We start from the raw sequence: 22588 nt of genomic DNA, 5'->3' as shown, positions 1-22588 counted from the left end.
CAGATAGTCTTGGCACGCATATCTCTCACTACATCTAAAAAGCTGTTATCTTTGGTGATTCCGTTTTGGCGGGCAAGTAAAGATGCACATACAGGGATTAATTTACTAAAGGCAAATAGACTGAGCACTTTGCAAGTGCAGTTGCTCCAGAACTTGGTAAATGAGCAGAAGCTCTGTTGACTGCCATCATGCAATCATGTGCAACAAAAACACTTTTTTTGTGTTTTTTGTTTTGTTTTTTTTTTTTTCCTTGCACATGATTGGGTATTCTGTGCAACGGGAATATTTACCTCATTTACTAAGCTCTGGAGCAACTGTTCTTGGAGGAGTGCAACTGCGCTTTGCAAAGTGGACAGGCTATTTGCCTTTAGTAAATCAACACCACAGTATATAAAGCAAAGCAAAATCCGATATTCTCAAATTTTAGGGAGTCTTGTTTTCAATGTACTGCAGATATTTCAAGAGCGGTTTTGCAGGCCCAATAGACCTATGACCAATCCAGTAGACACACAACCTTTGGCCCAAGAGAAGACTTGGCTAGGGGGTATTTGCCCCCCTGGGCCAGTACTCATACGATATGGTGGGTTGGTGGCCCTTAGTGGCGATGTTTCACCCTTCAGGCAATAATTAGAGTTGGACGTATGGAGCTACTCTACCTGGGATCACCAACTTCCTTTACCCCTCTGGCATGTATTGTGACTGAATACCAAGAGCTGAAAAGGAAGTTGATCCTGGAAGGTGTGTAGGAATAATCTTGTTCATTGGAACTCCCTTTTCACCATGACCACCAATTATTGCAGCATCATAACAAACTTTTTGTTAGCCCACATACAGTGCCTTGGAAAAGTATTCATACCCCTTGAAATTTTTCACATTTTTTACAAATATCTGAAAAGTGTGGCATGCATTTGTATTCAGACCTTTGGTCTCTACAAGCTTTGCATATCTAGAGAGTGAAGTTTCTGCTCATTCTTCTTTGCAAAATAGCTCAAGCTCTGTTAGATTGGATGGAGAGCATCTGTGATTAGCAATTTTCAAGTCTTGCCATAGATTCTCAATGGGATTTAGGTCTGGACTTTGAGCCATTCTAACACATAAATATGCTTTGATCTAAACCATTCCATTGTAGCTCTGGCTGTATGTTTCGGGTTGTTGTCCTGCTGGAAGGTGAACCTCAGCCCCATTCTCAAGTCTTTTGCAGACCCTAACAGGTTCTTTTCTAAGAATGCCCTGTATTTGGCTCCATCCATCTTCCCATCAACTTTGACCAGCTTCCCTGACCTCGGTGAAGAAAAGTATCCCCACAACATGATGCTGTCACCACCATGTTTCACGGTGGGGATGGTGTGTTCAGGGTGATGTGCAGTGTTAGTTTTCCACCACACACAGCATTTTGCTTTTAGGACAAAAAGTTTGATTTTGTTCTCATCTGACCAGAGCCGCTTCTTCCACATGTATGCTGTGTCCCCCACATGGCTTCTCGCATACTGAAAACAGGACTTCTTATGGATTTCTTTCAAAAATGGCTTTGTTCTTGCCACTCTTCCATAAAGGCCAGATTTGTGGAGTGCACGACTAATAGTTGTCCTGTGGACAGATTCTCCAACCTGAGCTGTGGATCTCTGCAGCTCCTCCAGAGTTACCATGGGCCTCTTGGCTGCTTCTCTGACTAATACTCTCTTTGCCAGTCATTTTATGTGGAAAGCCATGTCTTCCTTGATTTGCAGTTGTGCCATACTCTTTCCATTTTCGGATGATGGATTGAACAGTGCTCTGTGAGATGTTCAAAGCTTGGGATATTTTTTTTTAGAACCTAACCCTGCTTTAAACTTCTCCACAACTTCATCCCTGACCTGTCTGGTGTGTTCCTTGGCCTTCATGATGCTGTTTGTTCACTAATGTTCTCTAACAAACCTCTGAGGGCTTCACAGAAGAGCTGTATTTATACTGAGATTACATTACACACAGGTGGACTCTGTTTACTAATTACAAGTCACTGTAACTTTGTTCCTACCATTAAAGGTTTAGTTGGGTGTAGTTGGCTCCTAGTTCCCAGTCCCCCTTTCTTTGGCCTTCAAAGCAAGACAGTTCAGGCCTCAGACTGACCAGAATTATATTGGGGCCAGTCCGGTGCCTGCACTATTATCATTTTAATTCTTGATGCCCTATTCTGATTGTTCAGTATGTGTCCTATCACCACCACCACAAGCCCTGATGATGGGGGAGTTGTGAGCCTCCAGCTCCCAAAACATGTCATTTGCCTGCTGATCTTTAGTCAAGATACACAAGAGGAGCTGACTGTAGTCTTTCTTTCCCCCTATGGAGGTGGGGGCTAGGGAGGATTGCAGAAGGGTTTTTAGGCAAGGATGGAGATCCCTGTGTGAGGCCGTTTCCCTGAAAGGAGAGATGTACCCAATAAGGAAGTGACTACAGAGAACACAGTCCTGTGAGTAATAATGGCCCTGGGCAGAGGAGAGACTGTAAGGGAGAAGGCTATTGAGGTGCTGCATCTGCTTTTACTTGTAGCTGCTGTGGACTAACCACGTAATGTGATTGACTAATGCCTTTTCCTGAATACCACCAGTAAAGTACAGCAAAAATACTTTGTGTGGACATTGCTTCCTTGGGGATACAAAGGTCTGGGAATGTCATGTGGAGGCCTATGGCAAAGAAGTAGGGCACAAGATGGCGGAGTGTTCAGCCTCAGCAGGAGGGACAGTGTTCTAGCAAGGCTGGCCAAGACCAGCAAACCGTGAAGCCCCTCTTACACCCTGTATGTTAGAGAACTGCCTCTTAATGCTGAGGATTATGTTAGATTACCCCACCAACACTACTTTGGCAAAGACCCTAGATGACAATCTCCCAGTGCAACCCCAATGTCTATGGGATATCCACAGTGCCTACTGCCCATAACTCTATACGAAACAGGGATCAGGCACGTTTTCATTCTAATAAAACAGCACCAAAGTATCTGCAGTGGTTTTCCCCTGCCATGCTCCATAAACTAAACATGTTAGGCTAAAACCATGAGATGATTATCAACTTCCTTAAAGCTGAACTGCAGGAATTTAAACATTTTTTGGAAAATGTTCTAGATTACTATGGGTTAAGTCCAACAAGGTGCATGCCACCTCATGGACATTTCTCTTTAATTCACAATTTCACACTTTTACTCAGTGCCAGGAGCATAGCTATCGCTATACTTCTGATTTTGTAACTTCTAGTCTCAGCTCCAGCAGCTGCAGAGGCCATGCAGGCACTGTGCCTGGCCCTTTTCTCCTCTTCCCCAATCACATTTATGTGACCTCATTCACAAAATACAAAGGCTCATCTGAATGGGCAGCAGAGGGGAAGGGCTGGTAGAGCTGCTGTGTCTGAGAAGAGCCGGTCCTAGCAGTGCTCTGGGATTTTAGCTATAGCTGTGCTCCCAGAGCAACTTTAAAACTGGCAGGTGTAAATTAAATAAATAAGTCCACAAGGTGGAATACCCCTCTTTGGGCATAACTCATAGTATGCCAGCATATTTTACAGACTGTCTGAATTCCTGGAGTTCAGATGTAAGTGTATCTAAAGCCAAAACTTTTTACCTGGCAACACTCAATCTCTCTTTCCACAGATGTTCAATAGGGTTCAAGTCAGGGCTCTGGCTGTACCACTCTAGGACATTCACAGAATTTTCCCTAAGTTACTTCTGTGTTGTCTTGGCTGTGTTCTTAGGATGGTTGTCATGTTGGAACAGGTTTTCATTTAGGATAGCTCTGTCCTTTGCTCCATTCAGCTTTCCCTCAACCCTGACCAGTCTTCCAATTCCTGTTGCTGAAAAACACCCCCACAGCATGATGCTACCACCACCATGCTTCACTGTTGGGATGTATTGGGCAGTTGATGAGCAGTGCCTGGTTTCCTCCAGACATAACATTTAGAATTGAGGCCAAACAGTTCAATCTTGGTTTCATCAGACCAGATAATCTTGTTCCTCACATTATGAGATTCCTTCAGGTGCTTTTTTGCAAACACCAAGCAGGTTTTCATGTGTTTTGCACTGAAAAGAGGCTTCGGTCTAGCCACTCTGCCATAAAGTCCAGAGCAGTGGAGGGCTGCAGTGATGGTTGTCCTTCTGGAACTTTGCCCATCTCCACACTGGATCTCTGGAACATGGTCAGATTGACCACTGGGTTCTTGGTCACCTCTCCTACTAAGACCCTTCTCCTCAATTGCTCAGTTTGGCTGGGCGACTAGCTCTTGGAAAAGTCCTGGCTGTACCAAATTTCTCCCATTTAAGAATTATGGAAGCCACTGTGCTCTTTGGATCCTTCAGTGCAGCAAAATTATTTTTGTTGCTTTCCCCAGATCTGTCTTGCAATAATCCTGTCTCTGAGTTCTGCAGGCAGTTCCTTTTGACCTCATGGCTTTTGCTCTGATATAGTATGTACTGTCAGCTGTGAGGCCTTTTATACAGAGGCGTGCACCTTTCCAAATCCTATCCAATCAGTTCAATTTACCACAGATGGACTCCAATCAAAGTGTAGAAACATCTCACCAACGATCTAGAGAAATGGGAGCCACCTGAGCTAAATTTCAAGTGGTGTTGAGAAGGGTCTGAATACTTATGCCAATGTGATATTTCAGTTTTTTCTTTTTAATAAATTCACAGGCATTTCTAAAATTCTGCCTTCACTTTGTCATTATGAGGTACAGAATATGGATTCATGAGAAAAACAAATATGTATTTGAACAAGTTTAGATGGAATCTGAATATGTAATGTGTATATGCTATATTGCCAAAAGTATTGGGCCACCTGCCTTTGCACACACGTGAACTGTAATGGCATCCCAGTCTTAGTCCGTAGGGTTCAATATTGAGTTGGCCCCGCCCTTTGCAGCTACAACAGCTTAAATTCTTCTGGGAAGGCCGTCCACAAGGTTTAGGAGGGTGTCTATGGGAAGGTTTGACCATTCTTCCAGAAGCACATTTGTGAGGTCAGGAACTGATGTCGGGGTAGGAGGCCTGGCTCACAGTCTCTGCTCTAATTCATCCCAAAGGTGTTCTATGGGGTTGAGGTCAGGACTCTGTGCAGGCCAGTCAAGTTCCTCCACCCCAAACTGGCTCATCCGTGTCTTTATGGATCTTGCTTTGTGCTCTGGTGCGCAGTCATGTTGGAACAGGAAGGGGCCATCCCCAAACTGTTCTCACAAAGTTGGGAGCATTATATTGTCCAAAATGTCTTGGTATGCTGACACCTTAAGAGTTCACTTCACTGGAACTAGGGGTCAAGCCCAACCCTTGAAAAAAAACCTCACACCATAATCCCCCCTCCACCAAACTTTACACTTGGCACAATGCAGTCAGGCAAGTACAGTTCTCCTGGCAACAACCAAACCCAGACACGTCCATCGGATTTCCAGAGAAGCATGATTGGTCACTCCAGGGAACACGTCTCTACTGCTCTAGAGTCCAGTGGTGGCGCTCTTTACACCACTGCTTCTTCTGACGTTGTGCATTGCACCTGGTGATATCAGGCTTGGATGCAGCTGCTCGGCCATGGAAACCCATTCTATGAAGCTCTCTACGCACTGTTGTTGTGCTAATCTGAAGGCCACACCAAGTTTAGAGGTCTTTTAACTATTGACTCTGCAGACAGTTCGTGACTTCTGCGCACAAAGCATGCACTGACCCCCGCTCTGTCATTTTACGTGGCCTACCACTCGAGTTGCTGTTGTTCCCAGTTGCTTCCACTTTGTTATAATCCCAGTTGAGCGTGAAATATTTAGTAGCCAGGAAATGTCACGGATGGACTTATTGCACAGGTGGCAACCTATCATGGGACCACGCTTGGAGTCACTGAGCTCCTGAGAGAGACCCATTCTTTCACCAATGTTTGTAGAAGCAGTCTGCATGCCTAGGTGATGATTTTATACACCTGTGTCCATGGAGGTGATTGGAACACCTGAATCCAATGATTTGGAGGGGGGCCCAATCCCAATACTTTTGGCAATATAGTGTGTGTGGTGTGTATTCATATTTTTTCAAATAAAAAGGACTCCCCATCCATTCCAGTTTCCCTTTTAAAACTACTTTCACAGAAAACAAGAAGTTATTCTGTGTGCACACCTCTGACTAGTTCCTCCATGGAGAGATTGCTCTGTAAAATGATTACAATACTTGTGGTATGAACATGCGTAACTGAACTCTGTTGTTTGCCAATAAACTGATAACATTGTGGGTATGGGGAAGTATTGAATACTGTAATGTTTTATTCATTCTTATTTTATTATCTCATTAAATAATAGTGTGCTCTCTATACCTGAACTTCCTCATGCCTCAATTTCATAAATGCATACAATATATACAAAAGAGACATAAAATACATTGAGGGCCCATTCACACTAGAATGCTGTGCTGGAAACCCATATTCTGTGCAAGTTTCCCACACCGCATTCAGAACCCACTGCCCAGCTTTTGAAATATTAACATGTTAAATTTTTTATGTAATTATAGTGCTTGGTTAGAGAATGTTTTGAAGGCCTTCCAAGTATGGGGCGAAAAAAAAAAATGTAGTTGTGCCCACGTTTAAAGCAGAATTCTGGGCCAAAACTTCTTTACATGTCCTAGTTGCTTATTTCCTACCTTCACTGAATATGTCATCAGTCTTCTGGTTCACTCAGCAGTTGCTCTGAAATAGCCTATTCATTTTCAAATCAATGAATTCTCTTTGGTTTCCTGTTTGTAAGACTGGTGGCTGCTATGCCTCCTATTCCCCCAGTCACTGGTCTTGGCACGTCCCTTCTGTAGTTCTTGCTTCAGGAAGCAGTGATGTCATTCAGCCCCATTTGCAGTGAGTGGGGGATGGACAGAGACTCTCAGACACATTCAACATGTACAGGCTTAGTGTACCAACCCACTATCACTACAATTCCCTGCAGTTGATGGGAACTGTAGTTTCCTTTTACTGTAGAGAGAGAGGAGAGGATATGATGTCATCCCAGCTGTTACACTTCCTTCTTGGCACAGCAGTTCCTGTTTGTAAGACCGGTGGCTGCTATGCTTCTATTCCCCCAGCCACTGGTCTTGGCACATCCCTTCTGTAGTTCTTTCTCCGGGAAGCAGTGATGTCATTCAGCCTCACTTGCAGTGGTGGGGGGACCGAGAATCTCAGGCACATTCAACATGTACAGGCTTAGTGTACCCACCCACTATCACTACAATTCCCTGCGGTTGATGGGAACTGTAGTTTCCTTTTACTGTAGAGAGAGAGAGGAGAGGATATGATGTCATCCCGGCTGTTACACCTCCTTCTTGGCACAGCAGTTCCTGTTTGTAAGACCGGCGGCTGCTATGCCTTTTATTCCCCCAGCCACTGGTCTTGGCACATCCCTTCTGTAGTTCTTTCTCCGGGAAGCAGTGATGTCATTCAGCCCCACTTGCAGTGGTGGGGGGACCGAGACTCTCAGGCACATTCAACATATACAGGCCTAGTGTACCCACCCACTATCACTACAATTCCCTGTGATTGATGGGAACTGTAGTTTCCTTTTACTGTAGAGAGAGAGGAGAGGATATGATGTCATCCCGGCTGTTATACCTCCCTCTTGGCACAGCAGTTGCTGTTATCTTTTGAATTACAGATTAGGTCAGGAAAATTAAATTCGACTTTTCTCCTAAACTGTAAGTTTTTTTCAAAAACGTAATAACTGGTTATTGTTTTTTGTAGGGGGTGTACTTATGGGTGTTTTTTTTGCCTATCCAAGAGTTCTTCTTTAAAAGTATTCACTGGCAACACATGCCAAGGTACAAAAATGAGAATAGTGTTGTCACATGGGGGCACGGACCCGTGTATTAGAGCTTACACAGGGCAAGGACTGGAAATGTGTTGCTGTCAGGATAAACAGGTGAAAATAAAGGAAAAAAATCCTGAAAAAAAGAAAACTAATGCAGCCATCACATCAAAACTAGTAATTTTAAATATGTATTCAATTTTGTTGTTGGCTTTAGATTTGCTTTAAACCTCAATATACCCTTCTCCCCAGAAAACAGATTTATTTCACACACATTTCCATCACATGATAAAGAAATAAGTGGTCTCTAATTGTTCGATTTACCATCATATATTACTGACATTTTTGAAAATTATTCCAATGTGGGCAATTATGCTGTATATATTCTAAAAAAAATTGTTTTCTCCACAGATTTTTTTGGCTTTGTCCTTACCCCTGCTGCCTTATCCCGCCACCCTCGGCAGAACCAACTACTTCTGTGGTTTTTTTTTTTTTGTTTACTGTTGCCCGCATGACCGGGAGTCAGACGCTTCTGCCGTACTTTGCGGTGCAGCTCAACAAGATGGGCTCGTTCCGGCGCCCGAGGCCGCGGTTCATGAGCTCCCCGGCTCTCAGCGACCTACCGCGGTTCTACGCCGGCCGCCAGGTCCTGCAGCTCAACTCCAGCGTCCTGTGGAACAGGTACAGTATTTCAGACATGCAGGGCTTCTTTTCAGCGGGAACGTGGGCCATCGCAGTTCCGGCACCTCCAGCACTGAATGTATATAATGGCGAGTGGTGCTGGGGTGTGCTGGAGAGTCTATTGATGCTAGTTGCTGGGGGATCTATTGTTGCTGAGGGGTCTTAGGTTGCTGGGGGGATCTATTGTTGCTGGCTGCTAGAGGTACTATTGAAGCTGGTGTGATATTTTGTTGTAGGGGTCTACTGTAGTGTTGCTGGGGGATCTATTGTTGCTGGGAGGGCCTATAATTTTGTTATTAATGTAAATATTATTTTACTGTTTTTTTGTTTTTTTATTAAAATCCATACAAATCACTTGGCACCAAAAATGATACTTGGTTCTGACTTCTCTGAAATGGGCGGTACTGGTAGGTGGGAAAACGTCGCTAAACGCTAATGCAAAAAACGCTAAAAACAGCTGAAAAACTCGACTTTACACAGCTAACGTTACCAGCGTTATTAGATGTCCCGTGTGCATGAGGGATTAGAATGACGATTAATTGAATGTGATTGGTCCCTGTTGATCATGTGACCTTGGTGAACATTTAGCTGCACACCTTTTTAAATTATAGTGTCTGTTAGTATTGGAAAAACCTTTAACATACACAAGTCAATTTAAAAAAAAAAAAAAAAAAAGTAAGTAACATTAAAAAAAATATACTCTTTGATTGAATTTTGGAAACAGCAAAAATCAAGAATTTTACAGGAAAAAAAATTTGCTGAAACCACTACATGATCATCTTAGCGGAACATATTCCTATCAATGTGTTAGTCCATGTAAATCCTACCTGAATGGCATTTAAAGTGTTGCTAAACCCACTACAGTACAATCAGTCTGTATATGTAGTAAAGCATGCTTGTTATACTCACTGTGGAACCTAAGGGGTTAATCCTCCGCATTGTGCAAAAAGGCTGTTTGATCCTGATTGCTCTGATCCTCCCCTTGTTCAAGTGACCACCACTTATCTCCTGATAAGCCAGACAGAAACATAGGCATTTTGCACATGCTCGGTTTGGTTCGGTTTGTATTGCTAGAGAGTTTTTTTTTCTTCTTGGAAGAGTGCATGTGATCAGCACAGGGCCAATCAGCATTGTCCAGACAGAGGTCAGGGGTTTTGCATCCTCCTAGAGCAGAAAGAAAACTCCTACAAGCTTTAACCACTTCTTGGCTGAACACTGATAGAAGTCACAAGACTTCTATATACTGCTGATGAGCAAAGGTATTTACCAGCTTATATTTACTAAAATAATTGCAATTCCGTGTTCTGTGTACTGTGGGAGACCAGATATAGTGAATGCAGGACTCTGTGAGACCAGATATAGTGAGTGCAGGGTCCGGGGAGACCAAATATAGTGAATGCAGGGTCCGGAGAGACCAGATATAGAAAATACAGGGTCCAGGGAGACCAGATATAGTGAATGCGGGGTCCGGGGAGACCAAATATAGTGAATGCAGGGTCCGGGGAGACCAGATATAGAGAATGCAGGGTCCGGGGAGACCAGATATAGTGAATGCGGGGTCCGGGGAGACCGGATATAGTGAATGCAGGGTCCGGGGAGATCAGATATAGTGAATGCAGGGTCCGGGGAGACCAGATATAGTGAATGCAGGGTCTGGGGAGACCGGATATAGTGAATGCAGGGTCTGGGGTTTAGTTCCACTTTAACCACTTGACCGCGCTATAGCCGAATGAAGTCTACAGCATGGTCGTTCAGTTCTTGGAGGGCATCATTATGTCCTCCCAGAACCGCGCCCCCAGTGGCGCACACCTGGCGCTCTCTGTGTGTCCTTTGAACACAGCAGATCACATGACATGGTAAAGGGCCAATCACAGCGGCCTTTTACCATGTGATCAGCTGGGTCCGATTACAGCTGATCACTGTGTAAACACACTTGCTGGTTTTTTTCGGCAGTATTTTCCTCACGCTGTCCCAGCCTGAAGAAAGTACTGCTGATAACTGGCAAGTGTGAAAGGAAACCTCTACACAGATAATCAAGGCACTGATTATCAGCGCCGCCTTAAAAGTGCCAATCTGTGCCCGTCAGTGCTGCCAATCTGTGCCTATCAGTGCTCCCAGTCAGTATCACCCATCAACTGCCAGTCAGTACCACCTATCAGTGCCCATCAGTGCTGCCAATCTGTGCCTGTCAGTGCTGCCAATCTGTGCCTGTCAGTGCTGCCAATCTCTGCCTGTCAGTGCTGCCAGTCAGTACCACCCATAAGCTGCCAGTCAGTACTGCCTATCAGTGCCTGTCAGTGCTACCAATCTGTGCCCATCAGTGCTGCCAATCTCTGCCTGCCAGTCAGTGCCACCTATCAGAGCCCATCAGTGCCGCATATTATTATTATTATTATACAGTAATTATATAGCGCCAATGGTTTGCTCAGTGCTGTACATTATAAATCAGTGCAGCCTCATCAATGTCCACCAGTGCTACCCATCAGTGCTGCCTCATCAGTGCTGTCTATCAGTGCTACATATAGTGCAGCATCATCAGTGCCTCCTCATCATTTCCCACCAGTGCCACCTCATCAGTGCAGCCTATCAGTGCCACCTCATCAGTGCCCATCAGTGCAGCCTTATCAATGCACATAAGTGAAAGAGAAAAATTACCTGTTTGCAAAATGTTATAATAGAAACAAAAATAAATGTGGGGCTTTTTTTCAACATTTTTAGTCTTTTTTTTTTTTTTCCGTTTAGCAAAAAATAAAACCAAAGTGGTGATTAAATACCCCCAGAAGAAAGCTCTATTTGTGTGAAAAAAAATAACAATTTCATATGGGTTCAGTGTTGCATGACCGCGCAATTGTCATTGTGAGAGCTGAAAATTGGCCTGGGCAGGAAGGGGGTGAAAGTGCCCGATAGGCAAGTGGTTAAGCAAGAGGATCAGCATGGCAGCCAGGCATGTAGCATTTTCAAAAGTGCAGCTTTTCCTTCTTTATTGCCGTTTCCCTATAAATGAATTGCATCTGTTACAGTGCGCTGACACTCTTCTCCTTCTATGTTGTCTGTATTGCTGTGCTGTTGGGGGACAGATGTGACATTCTCAATTACTGGTGGTTTCCTTTCTCAGTGTGCAGAACGCCGTCATCAACGTGTTCAAAGGAGGGGGCCTGCAAGCCAACGAGCTCTACACCCTCAACGAGAACGTCAGGTACGCCATGGTGGGGAGCAGCTGCCGCTTCACACTCACATGTCAGGCTTTGTTCTCACACATGTGTGGCTCTCACTTCCCTGCTACTGCTCATTCAGGGACCCATAAGGGCCACGCCTTGGTCACATGACTGACGGAAAATCAGAATGCAATAGGGGGGGGAGCTCAATGGAAAGTTACAGGGGATGGAATAAGCCAGAACCGTGTGAAACTCAGATGATCAGATGTTACATTATTGACATTAAAGCAGAACTCCGGGATCATTGTCTACATACAGTTGCAAGAAAAAGTATGTGAACCCCTTGGGATTACGTGGAGTGAATGTTTACATATTATGTGCAATTAAACCATGGCAACATCTAATGTTTGTGTAGTATTATGTTCAGCAGACTGTGTTCTTCTATTGTTGTGACTTAGATGACATTCAGAGCACATTTTATGCCCAATTCATGCAAAACTCCACGTAATCCCAAGGGGTTCACATACTTTTTCTTGCAACTGTACATTCACCATGTGTATTCCTCCCTGAATCTCGGTGTGCTTTGTGTATTTCTTCCAGATCTGTACAGTAATCTAGTGTTAGACTTTGCCTCTGTAATAAAGACCGCTCACTTCTGCTCTCTCTCCTTGTGCAGGGTGACTGGTCTGGTCTCCACCCCCTCCTGTAGTTTTCTTCAGGCAGCCTGTAGTGGGTGGGGTTTGTTGAGCCCCTCCCACAGCTCTGCTCTCTGCACAGGCTATGTACAGCACCACGATGATGTCAATGCTCCTTTTCCAAAGTAATATCTGGGTTTGCAAATGCATTTGGTGCGCACAAAGTGGACTTATATCGTTTTGTGACTATGAAGGAACATATATAAGCGAACGTTTTTGTACGTGAAGATCAGCTTTAACCACTTCCCTACCACCCTAAAGTAGAACTACTGCTACAGGGCGGCAGGGCTGCGCACAATCACGTGTGTATATACGTGATTTTGTATTTCCAGGTAGGGGGCAGGTGCTCTGCCCTATCTGTGCCGCCATTAGCAGCTACAGCTGTCAATCACCGGGTCCCAGCCAGAGATTCCCCACCGGCACCCGGCGATCGCTGAGGAACACTGACAGGGGAGAGGTCTGTATGTAAACAATACATGTCCTCTTCCCTGTCAGCTCCCGCATGCTGCTTTGTATTGCTCTGCATAGTAGAGCAATACAAAGCAGCGTGCTTACATAGTACAGTAAAACAGCACACAGTTAACCCTTTGATCGTCCCAGTGTCATTAGTACAGTGTCAGTGCACTGATCACTGTATTGGTGTCACTGGGGATGTCAATGACACCAAGTCAGTTCCCCCCCAGTGTCAGAATGCCAGCCACAGTCCCACTATAAGTCACTGATCACCGCCATTACTAGTTTAAAACATTTTTTTTTAAATCCAGTATCTATACCACCATTTGTAGACGCTATAACGTTCACATAAACCACATATACACGTATTGGGATTTTTTTTTTACATTTTTAATAGCAAAAAGTAAAAAACATTTGTTGCTATTTTTTTGTTTACAGCAGAAAAAATAAAAATCGCACATGCAATCAAATTAATTAGCCAAATAAAAACCCAAATAATTTACACGTATTGGGTTTTTTTTTTTTTAGCAAAGACATGTCGCAGAATACATTTTGGCCGAAATTTATGATGAAATTTGATTTTAAAAAAACATTTTTTTACTGGATCCGTTTTGTAACAAAAAGTAAAAAATATTTTTTTTTTTTCAAAATTGTCGGTCTTTTTTTGTTTATAGCACAAAAAATAAAAAACACACAGGTGATCAAATACCACCAAAAGGAAAGCGGTATTTGTGGGAAAAAAGGACACACATTTCATTTGGGTGCAGTGTTGCATGACTGTGCAATTGTCAGTTAAAGTAACGCAGCGCCGGACCGCAAAAAATGGCCTGGTCAGGAAGGGGGGTAAATTCTCTGGAGGGCAAGTGGTTAAAGTTTACCTTCAAACCACCCTTGGCCCCTCTAGAGACGGCCCCAGCATCATTTTTTTTTCTGTAGGAGTAAATTTTAAATGTGCATCCAAACCTCCCTTTCCTCTGAAGTCTGATCCTCATTCGGATCACACTTCAGAGGCTACTGACAGGTGGTAAGGGAGTGATGTGATTCCTCCCCATTTTTGTCATCAAACGTGGTTGTGGAGCGATTGTGGTGCTTCCCTATTTGCTTGGATGTGTTGCGTTTTGCAGGGTTGCCGCCCACCATTTGCTACGTCTGGCGCAAATATAGCTTAATGACCACGGCAAGCAAGCATATTGCAGCTGGGGGGGGGGCAGTTGACGGGCGACAAAAACAAGGCTCATCTGTGCATTTTTGCCCCCCCCCCTTCTCCTGACTGAGCATCTAAACGAAGCCTAAGGGGTCGGTACATGGCTGTTTTGGACCACGTAACACAGAATATGGCTGTTTTTTGGCCCCTGAGAGCCACAAATCTGTGTCCAGGGCTGTACCTCTGTGTACAAAGCTGCGTATACCTGTGTCCTGGAATTCATCTGTACAGGTAGCTATAGGCAGTATCTGTGGCCCCCAGATGCTGGAATATGGCCATATTTTTCATTATATTCCCCAATACACCCGATGGCCCTGGTTGGCCACTCAGCATGGGGGCAATTCTGAGAATGTTTTGCATTTTTTTTTTATTATATTTTTATTGTTCTAAAATACATTTCACATATACAGTCACATAACGAACACATCAACTAATCTTCATAACAAATTTTATTTGTTAAATAACCTTCCATCCCCCCCCCACCTTTATTCACCCATCCATTCTCTTCTTTATTCATTTACTGAATGAATGCAAAGCGTTTTCTGATTGGATGAGGTGGAGAGAGTGACATCACTGTAGCGCCTCCCCCTACCTCGTCCAATCAGAAAATGCTTTGCATTCATTCAGAAAATGCAAAGAATCAATGCAACTATGTATAAAGTATCCATACCTGGAGTTCTGCAAAAAAAAAAAAATCTTCTATGTATCAAACAGAATGAAATGTCTATGGATTGGGGGGGGGGCACAGATTTGCTCTTTACACCTACAGGCCCTGTATTCTGGTTATTCTGGCTGACTCTCATATTACTACAAATCTACCAGACAGGGTCTGTTTGTTAACCACAGGGGCGGACTGACAACTCATGTGGCCCCCGGGCAATAGGGGATCATGGGGCCCCTGTGTCCTTGCCCAAACTCAAAAAAGCCTATGAAAAAGGTACCAGGGGCATGTCATGGGGTCCCCTACTGACCCCGGGCCCTCGGGCAATGCCCGAGTTTCCAAATGGTCAGTCCGCCCCTGGTTAACCATATACATGCATGTCAAACTGGTGTCTTTTATTGCCACATGGGCCCTCTCACTCCTTTTTGTGATTCCTCGTAGTTTAAGGATTTAATGGCCCCCTCTCTCTGCAAAAAAATGTTGCAAGTTCCAAGAATATCAACTACCAAAGTGCTATCACCTTTTTCCTAAAATAAGTAGGTATGGCCGTTCGTAGACATAATGTGGTCCAGCCCATTGACATGCCTGCAATTGCCCCTCTGCATTCTCCAAAGATGTGAAATACCCACAATGCTCTTGGAAGCCTGGTGCCTAGCCTTTAGGTCATATGAACTCGGGAATTTTTTTTTTCTTCTTTTCTTTCTGGGCTAAAATTTTTTTTTTTTTTTTTTGGTATCTGCAGTAACCATTTAATGTTTTTATAAAAAGTTGTGCATTTAAAAAACAATCAGTGAGCTCCAGTCAAGTGACTTTGCATAGGCAGAGATGATGGCAGCAGTCTGTTGCTGGCAGGTGGAAGCATGTCCTCAGTCTCCTCTCCTCCAGCAATCGGACTGAAATTATGTAACTTTGATACCTGAACAAAAATGGCTCGGGGGGGGGGGGGGGTGGGTGGGAGGTGAAAGAAGACATTGTGGGGGGAGTACTGTGAACTCTGTGAATTAATAAATACCTGGAAGTGTTCCACATTACATAGCCTGCATGAGAAAACATGGTAGGTTCGTTTTAAGGACTGCCTGATAACGAGCATCATACATTGTAAGTCCACTTTAGACATTATGTGAGTCGTAGGTCCACTTTTAGACCTTACCGGAGTGGTCCATTTTAAATGTTACAAGAGTGGTAGGTCCACTTTAAATGTTACAAGAGTGGTAGGTCCACTTTAAATGTTACAAGAGTGGTAGGTCCACTTTAAATGTTACAAGAGTGGTAGGTCCACTTTAAATGTTACAAGAGTGGTAGGTCCACTTTAAATGTTACAAGAGTGGTAGGTCCACTTTAAATGTTACAAGAGTGGTAGGTCCACTTTGGACGTTAGCGGAGTGGTAGGTCCACTTTGGACGTTAGCGGAGTGGTAGGTCCACTTTGGACGTTAGCGGAGTGGTAGGTCCACTTTGGACGTTAGCGGAGTGGTAGGCCCACTTTGGACGCTACAAGAGCGGCGGGCCCACTTTGGACGCTACAAGAGCGGCGGGCCCACTTTGGACGCTACAAGAGCGGCGGGCCCACTTTGGACGCTACAAGAGCGGCGGGCCCACTTTGGACGCTACAAGAGCTGTAGGTCCACTTTGGACGCTACAAGAGCGGCGGGTCCACTTTGGACGTTAGCGGAGTGGTAGGCCCACTTTGGACGCTACAAGAGCGGCGGGCCCACTTTGGACGCTACAAGAGCGGCGGGCCCACTTTGGACGCTACAAGAGCGGCGGGCCCACTTTGGACGCTACAAGAGCGGCGGGCCCACTTTGGACGCTACAAGAGCGGCGGGCCCACTTTGGACTCTACAAGAGCGGCGGGCCCACTTTGGACGCTACAAGAGCGGCGGGCCCACTTTGGACGCTACAAGAGCGGCGGGCCCACTTTGGACGCTACAAGAGCGGCGGGCCCACTTTGGATGCTACAAGAGCGGCAGGCCCACTTTGGACGCTACAAGAGTGGCAATAACAAAAGAACAATAAAAAAGAATGTGTCCCTCTAAACAGACATGGACCTTTGCACTGCAGATTGGTTCAGGTTATACAATCTGGCAACATTTTGTTCAAACTATAAAACTTCAGAATTGGTTGCATCACTTCATGCCACATGGCCAAGAATGATTTCCATCACCAGACAGAATGTGAAGGAAGAGCCCCAAGCATAATGATCCCGTCAGTGTGACTTAGAGCAAACTTGTCAGCTACAGAATTCTTCTTCAGACCACAGCACACGTCGGTGTTGGTGCTGTTTTAATGGCTTAGAACATTTCTCTTTCAGCCCAACTACACTTTTTTTTTTTTTTTTTTATTTTAATTCAAATAAAAATGTAAAAAAATTTTAAGCAAGCCTTTGATGGAGTGTAGCTTACCACCTGCAGACTCCATGCTGAGGTCCAGTGTCAGTCCTCTTCGTGGGTGAATGACGCCCAGTATTGTTCAGTCCATGCCTAGTGAGCCCAGGGCATCAAGGACTTGCCCCCTCTAGGGGTTCATTATTAACTGGCCCTGGGCTCACAGGACAATGCAACATGTGAATGCTTTGTGCGGTTGTGCACTGTATTGTTATACATAGGACAATTGTATTGAGGTGTGTTGAGTCTATTCAAAAGAATACGCTGCCGAAACACGACTCAACCCACAAAAAATGTGCATTAATGCGTATGTGTTAATACAATGCATATGTTGCATGGGCCAGATCCCTATGGAGACCCATGATGCTCCTTATTATTCACATGTTTGAGTTCACATTTACTGCATGTTCACCACCTTGCAAACAAACCTCACCTGAAAAGATAGTTGAGATTTTTTTTTTAAGTGATAATTATTGCATTTTCAAGTAACAGACAGAGAAGGAGGCATATAAGTATGGGCCACCAGCACTGCTCAATAAAATGTATATGAGAATTTTTGATTATTATTACATAGTTGTCAACTGTCCAGATTTGCCCGGGACAGTCACGGATTTTCAAAAGCTGTCCTGGCACAATTTTATATTTATTACTATTATTATTAAATGCCCAGATATGTTTAGATCCAGTTTAACAGCACACAAATTATTTTCAAATAATGAGAATTTATTTACATTTATTTAAGGAGAATTTGCATATTCACCACCCTGCAAATCAAAGCTTCAGCCCTATGCGCTCCCAGCCAGAAAACTACAAACCTTGCTGAAAATATAATGGTGAAATGTGGTCAGAGTTGAGATTTTTTTTTTTTTTTGGCAGCAGTGGATTTTTAAGTAATAGACAAAAAAGTGGGTAAATGACATGGGCCATCAACACCGCTCAAAAAATTGTATGCATTTTTATTTTATTACTAAATCTAATTAAGAAATAGCTCCTTGCGTTCACTGCCAAAATGGTCAGGGTTGATTTTTATTTATTTTTTTACAAAATAGATTTTTAATAAATTATTAAGCAACAAAGAAGTGGGTTAATGAGTTTGGGCCACCAACACCAACCTGCAAATTAATTTAAATTAAAATGCCGATATTTTTCATCAGTTAACAGCATTTAAATTATTTTGAATGATGAGATTTTTATTGTATTTTCAAGTAACAGACAGAAGCTACCAACACTGCTCAAAACATTGTATGAGAATTGTTTTTATTTTGAAAATTCCCTGATATGTTTATAAATAGATTTTTAATAAATATTTAAGCAACAAAGAAGTGGGTTAATGAGTTTGGGCCACCAACACCATTAAAAAAACAAAAAAACTGCAAATTAATTTAAATTAAAATGCCCTAATATTTTTCATCAGTTAACAGCATTTAAATTATTTTGAATGATGAGATTTTTACTGTATTTTCAAGTAACAGACAGAAACTACCAACGCTGCTCAAAACATTGTATGAGATTTTTTTTTTTATTTTGAAAATTCCCTGATATGTTTATAAATTAACAACATACAAATGATTTCAAATATTGTTAATTTCTGTAGACACTCCTTACCACTCAACTATTTGAGTCCACATTTACTGAATAGTGAAATAACATATAAGTGGGAACCAGGGGCGGACTGACAACTCATGGGGCCCCCGGGCAATAGGGGATCATGGGGCCCCTGTGTCTTTCCTCAAACTCAAAAAAGCCTATGAAAAATGTACCAGGGGCATCTCATGGGGCCCCCTACTGCTCCCGAGCCCTCGGGAAGTGCCCGAGTTTCCAAATGGTCAGTCCGCCCCTGGTGGGAACAGCACCAAATAAAAATACAATTAAAATCCAAAAATCAAGCTGCTAAACCTCACCCTCTCCTAGAGGCAATAACAAAAATCAAAAGAAATAGTAGCGCTAATTTAAACAAACATATTTTTGTGATAGTGATAAATAAACCAATAAAATACTGCAAATATTCATAAAATTGTTTTTTCATTTTCTTTTTTTTTTGTCTGTACTTTCGTGGAAATCTAAATTCGCAGCAAACTCAATTTCTTAAAAATCGCTTCGCTCATCCCCAGCCTTCAACATTACACACCAAGTCTGGTAGCTTCCAGCTGTACCATGTCCAGATAAATGTGAACCTTCACAGATATGTATTCAGCCACGGCACCTCCTGCCTGGAGTTTGCATGTTCTCCCTGTGCCTGTGTGGGTTTCCTCCGGGTACTCCAGTTTCCTCCCACACTCCAAAGACATGCTGGTAGGTTAATTGGCTCCTGTCTAAATTGTCCCTAGTATGTGTATGTATGAATGTGAGTTAGGGACCTTGGATTGTACACCCCTTGAGGGTTAGGGACGGATGTGAATGTACAATATATATGTAAAGTGCTGCGTAAATTGACGGAGCTATATAAGTACCTGAAATAAATAAATAAATAATTCACTTTTTTTTTTTTTTTACTCTGAATTCTTTTTGCAGACAGTTGCTGAAGAGCGAGCTGGGCTCATTTATCACAGACTATTTTCAGGTAAGCGATGGAACTGCTTAGGGTAACTAAAATTTCGAGTAGAGACCTGCCGGGTTTTCACCTTGTAATCTTCCAGGACGAGCCGTGGCCTCGATGTCTCAGCCTACGGTTTGGTGATTATGAATCAGACGGCGTTAACAGTAACAGGGCTCTCATTTGTGGTCGCTGATTTCTGCATCTGGGTTTTGTTTTTACTGTACGTGTCTCTTCCAAGGCTGCATTCTGTCCCCTGTGCGTTTCATAACTTGTACGGTGTGCTGTAAATAATGATGTTCGCTCAGCGGTTTGGGGTTTTTTTTTTGTTGTTGTTTTGGAAGCAATTTTTTGCTATTTTTAAAATGTTTCTTTTGGTGATGCTTATATACAGTTGTGTTCACAATAATAGCAGTCAGACATCACTAACCGGATCAATCACTGTTTTTGGTAGAAATGATATTTCTACATGGCAAATAATTTCCTAGCAGGTGTAGTAGAGTAATAGAAATCCAACAGACCCGACAGTCATGACATGCATGCTGCTGATTCTGTGTAATTGAATCACTCATTGAAAGGGGCATGTTCAAAATAATAGCAGTGTGGAGTTCTATTAGTGAGGTCATTCATTCTTTGAAAAACAGGTGGCAATTATTGCCCTTATTTAAGGAAGGAAGGCAGCAAATGTTGTACATACTGGTTACAGTGCATTTCTCTCTGAAATTCTGAGGAAAATGGGTCGTTCCAGACATTGCTCAGAAGAACAGCGTACCTTGATTAAAAAGTTGATTGGAGAGGGGAAAACATATAAAGAAGTGCAGAAAATGATCGGCTGCTCAGCTAAAATGATCGCAAATACTTTAAAATGGCAACCAAAACCTGAAAGACGTGTAAGAAAGCGAAAAACTACCATTCGTATGGATAGAAGAATAGCCAAAATGGCAAGGACTCAGCCAACAATCAGCTCCAGGAAGATGAAAGAAGGTGTGACGTTCCCTGTGAGGACTGTTACAATTAGAAGACGCCTATGTGAAGCCAAGCTATCTGCAAGAAGCCCCCGCAAAGTCCCACTGTTGGAAAAAGACATGTGCTGAAGAGGTTACAATTTGCCAAAGAGCACATTGACTGGCCTAAAGAGAAATGGCGCAACATTTTGTGGACTGATGAAAGTAAGATTGTTCTTTTTGGGTCTAGTGGCCGGGGACAGTTTGTCAGACGACCCCCAAACACTGAATTCAAGCCACAGTACACTGTGAAGACAGTGAAGCATGGTGGCGCAATCATCATGATATGGGGATGTGTCTCATACTACGGTGTTGGGCCTATTTATCGCATACCAGGGATCATGGATCAGTTTGAATACATCAGAATACTTGAAGAGGTCATGCTGCCTTATGCTGAAGAGGAAATGCCCTTGAAATGGGTGTTCCAACAAGACAACCACCCCAAACACACCAGTAAACGTGCAACATCTTGGTTCCAGACCAACAAGATTGACGTTATGGAGTGGCCAGCCCAATCCCCGGATCTTAATCCAATAGAAAACTTGTGGGGTGACATCAAAAATGCAGTTTCTGAGGCAAAACCAAGAAATAGAGAAGAACTGTGGAATGTAGTCCAATCATCCTGGGCTGGAATACCTGATCACAGTGGCCAGACGTTGGGTGACTCCATACAACACAGATGTACAGCAGTTCTCAGAAACAGTGCGACTACAACCAAATATTCATTAAGTGATTCAAAGGAAAGCAAAATCTTCAAACATTTTTCAGTTTATATAGTGAATGTTTGAGTTTGTAAAGAAGAATACAAACACTGTGATTTTTTTGAACCGTCTAATATTCACTTTTTTTAAATTTGTTTTAGAGCAACAACACAAATTTGATCTATTTTACTTCATGTTTTGATTTGGAATAGAACGTGTCGTGTTCCCAATGCATTTGTGTGGATGGAAATAAAAGCTATTAGAAGAATTTTGAGATTTATTCACTTTTTTCAACACACTGCTATTATTTTGAACACAACAGTACATGTTTGTTACAATTCGAGACGTATTTATGTTTTCAACCAACTACTATCTGGGGTAATATTGACATTTTTCATGTACATGTTAACCCCTTTGCACCAGTGCCTCCTGGCCCTTTAAAAGGTTTCAGAAGCTGGGAGGCGGGGCGGGGTTTTGGGGTCATGTGACCGCCATGATTCGCTGTCACATGATTGGAAAAGGTCCCAATCGCAAAGGGGAGATTGGGACCTTTCCGTGAGTCATGGACATATGTGCTGGGAGAATGCAGGGCGCGCGCTCTCAGCACATATGTATTTTCAATTGGTACGCAAATATGCGGCCGCTTGGCGTCAAGGCACAGGCGCTGAGAGGTCGCATATTTGTGTGCGCTCACCATCTAGGGGTTAAAATCTGCATTTTTTTTTTTTTTTTTTACAGCCTGAAAACTTTTTTTTTTTTTTTCTGAAAGCAGAGTCCCTGGACAATAAAATGGTGGCTGTTGCAATTTTTTTTATGTCACAAGATATTTGCACAGCCATTTATTAAATGCTAATTTTCAAGAAAATATATGCTACAATGAATTTTTGTGCACACAATAGCATACCCAGTTTTTGATAAAATATAAAACATAAAGCTTGTGTAGCATTGAGTAAATAGATACCAAACATGTCAAGATTTAAAATAAAATGTATTTATTTACAAACTACAGTGACTAAAATTGTCCATAGGTGACATTTTAAAAGTCTGTACAGGTTACCGATTTAGAGCTGATCATGCATTACGGCCCTAGAATTATTGCTCTCAATCCAATATTTGCAAACATACCTCATATATGGTGCAATCGCTGTTTATATATGCATATTGGACCTATTTGTACATTTGCATTTATGGACCAGGAGGACAGAAGTGCTTTTTTTTTTTTTATAACCTTTTTTATTTTTTTTTCATATAACTTTATTGCTCTCACAAGGGGGATAACAAGCCCCCTGTGAGAGGTCCTCTTTATGGAGATATCAGGGGTCTATGATTCCCCAGTGTCTCC

The 22588-nt window shown here is 43.0% G+C and overlaps 1 protein-coding gene across 2 annotated transcripts in view; it reads left to right on the top strand.

Annotated features, from left to right (window-relative positions):
• PRR5L (proline rich 5 like) overlaps positions 1-22588 on the top strand; it is a 105871-nt gene that overhangs the window by 35410 nt on the left and 47873 nt on the right. For both annotated transcript variants that reach the window (XM_089677341.1, XM_089677342.1), the window contains exons 2-4: positions 8188-8457; positions 11573-11653; positions 19520-19568. In XM_089677341.1, coding sequence (XP_089533467.1) covers positions 8288-8457; positions 11573-11653; positions 19520-19568 — 300 coding nt within the window. In that variant the 5' untranslated portion in view covers positions 8188-8287. The remainder of the gene's footprint in view (positions 1-8187; positions 8458-11572; positions 11654-19519; positions 19569-22588) is intronic.

This window comes from Staurois parvus, unplaced genomic scaffold (genome assembly GCF_062004578.1).
Source record: "Staurois parvus isolate SC_StPar_1 unplaced genomic scaffold, SC_StPar_1.0 ptg000184l, whole genome shotgun sequence".
NCBI lineage: Eukaryota > Metazoa > Chordata > Amphibia > Anura > Ranidae > Staurois > Staurois parvus.
This window is presented reverse-complemented; position numbering and strand designations above follow the sequence as displayed.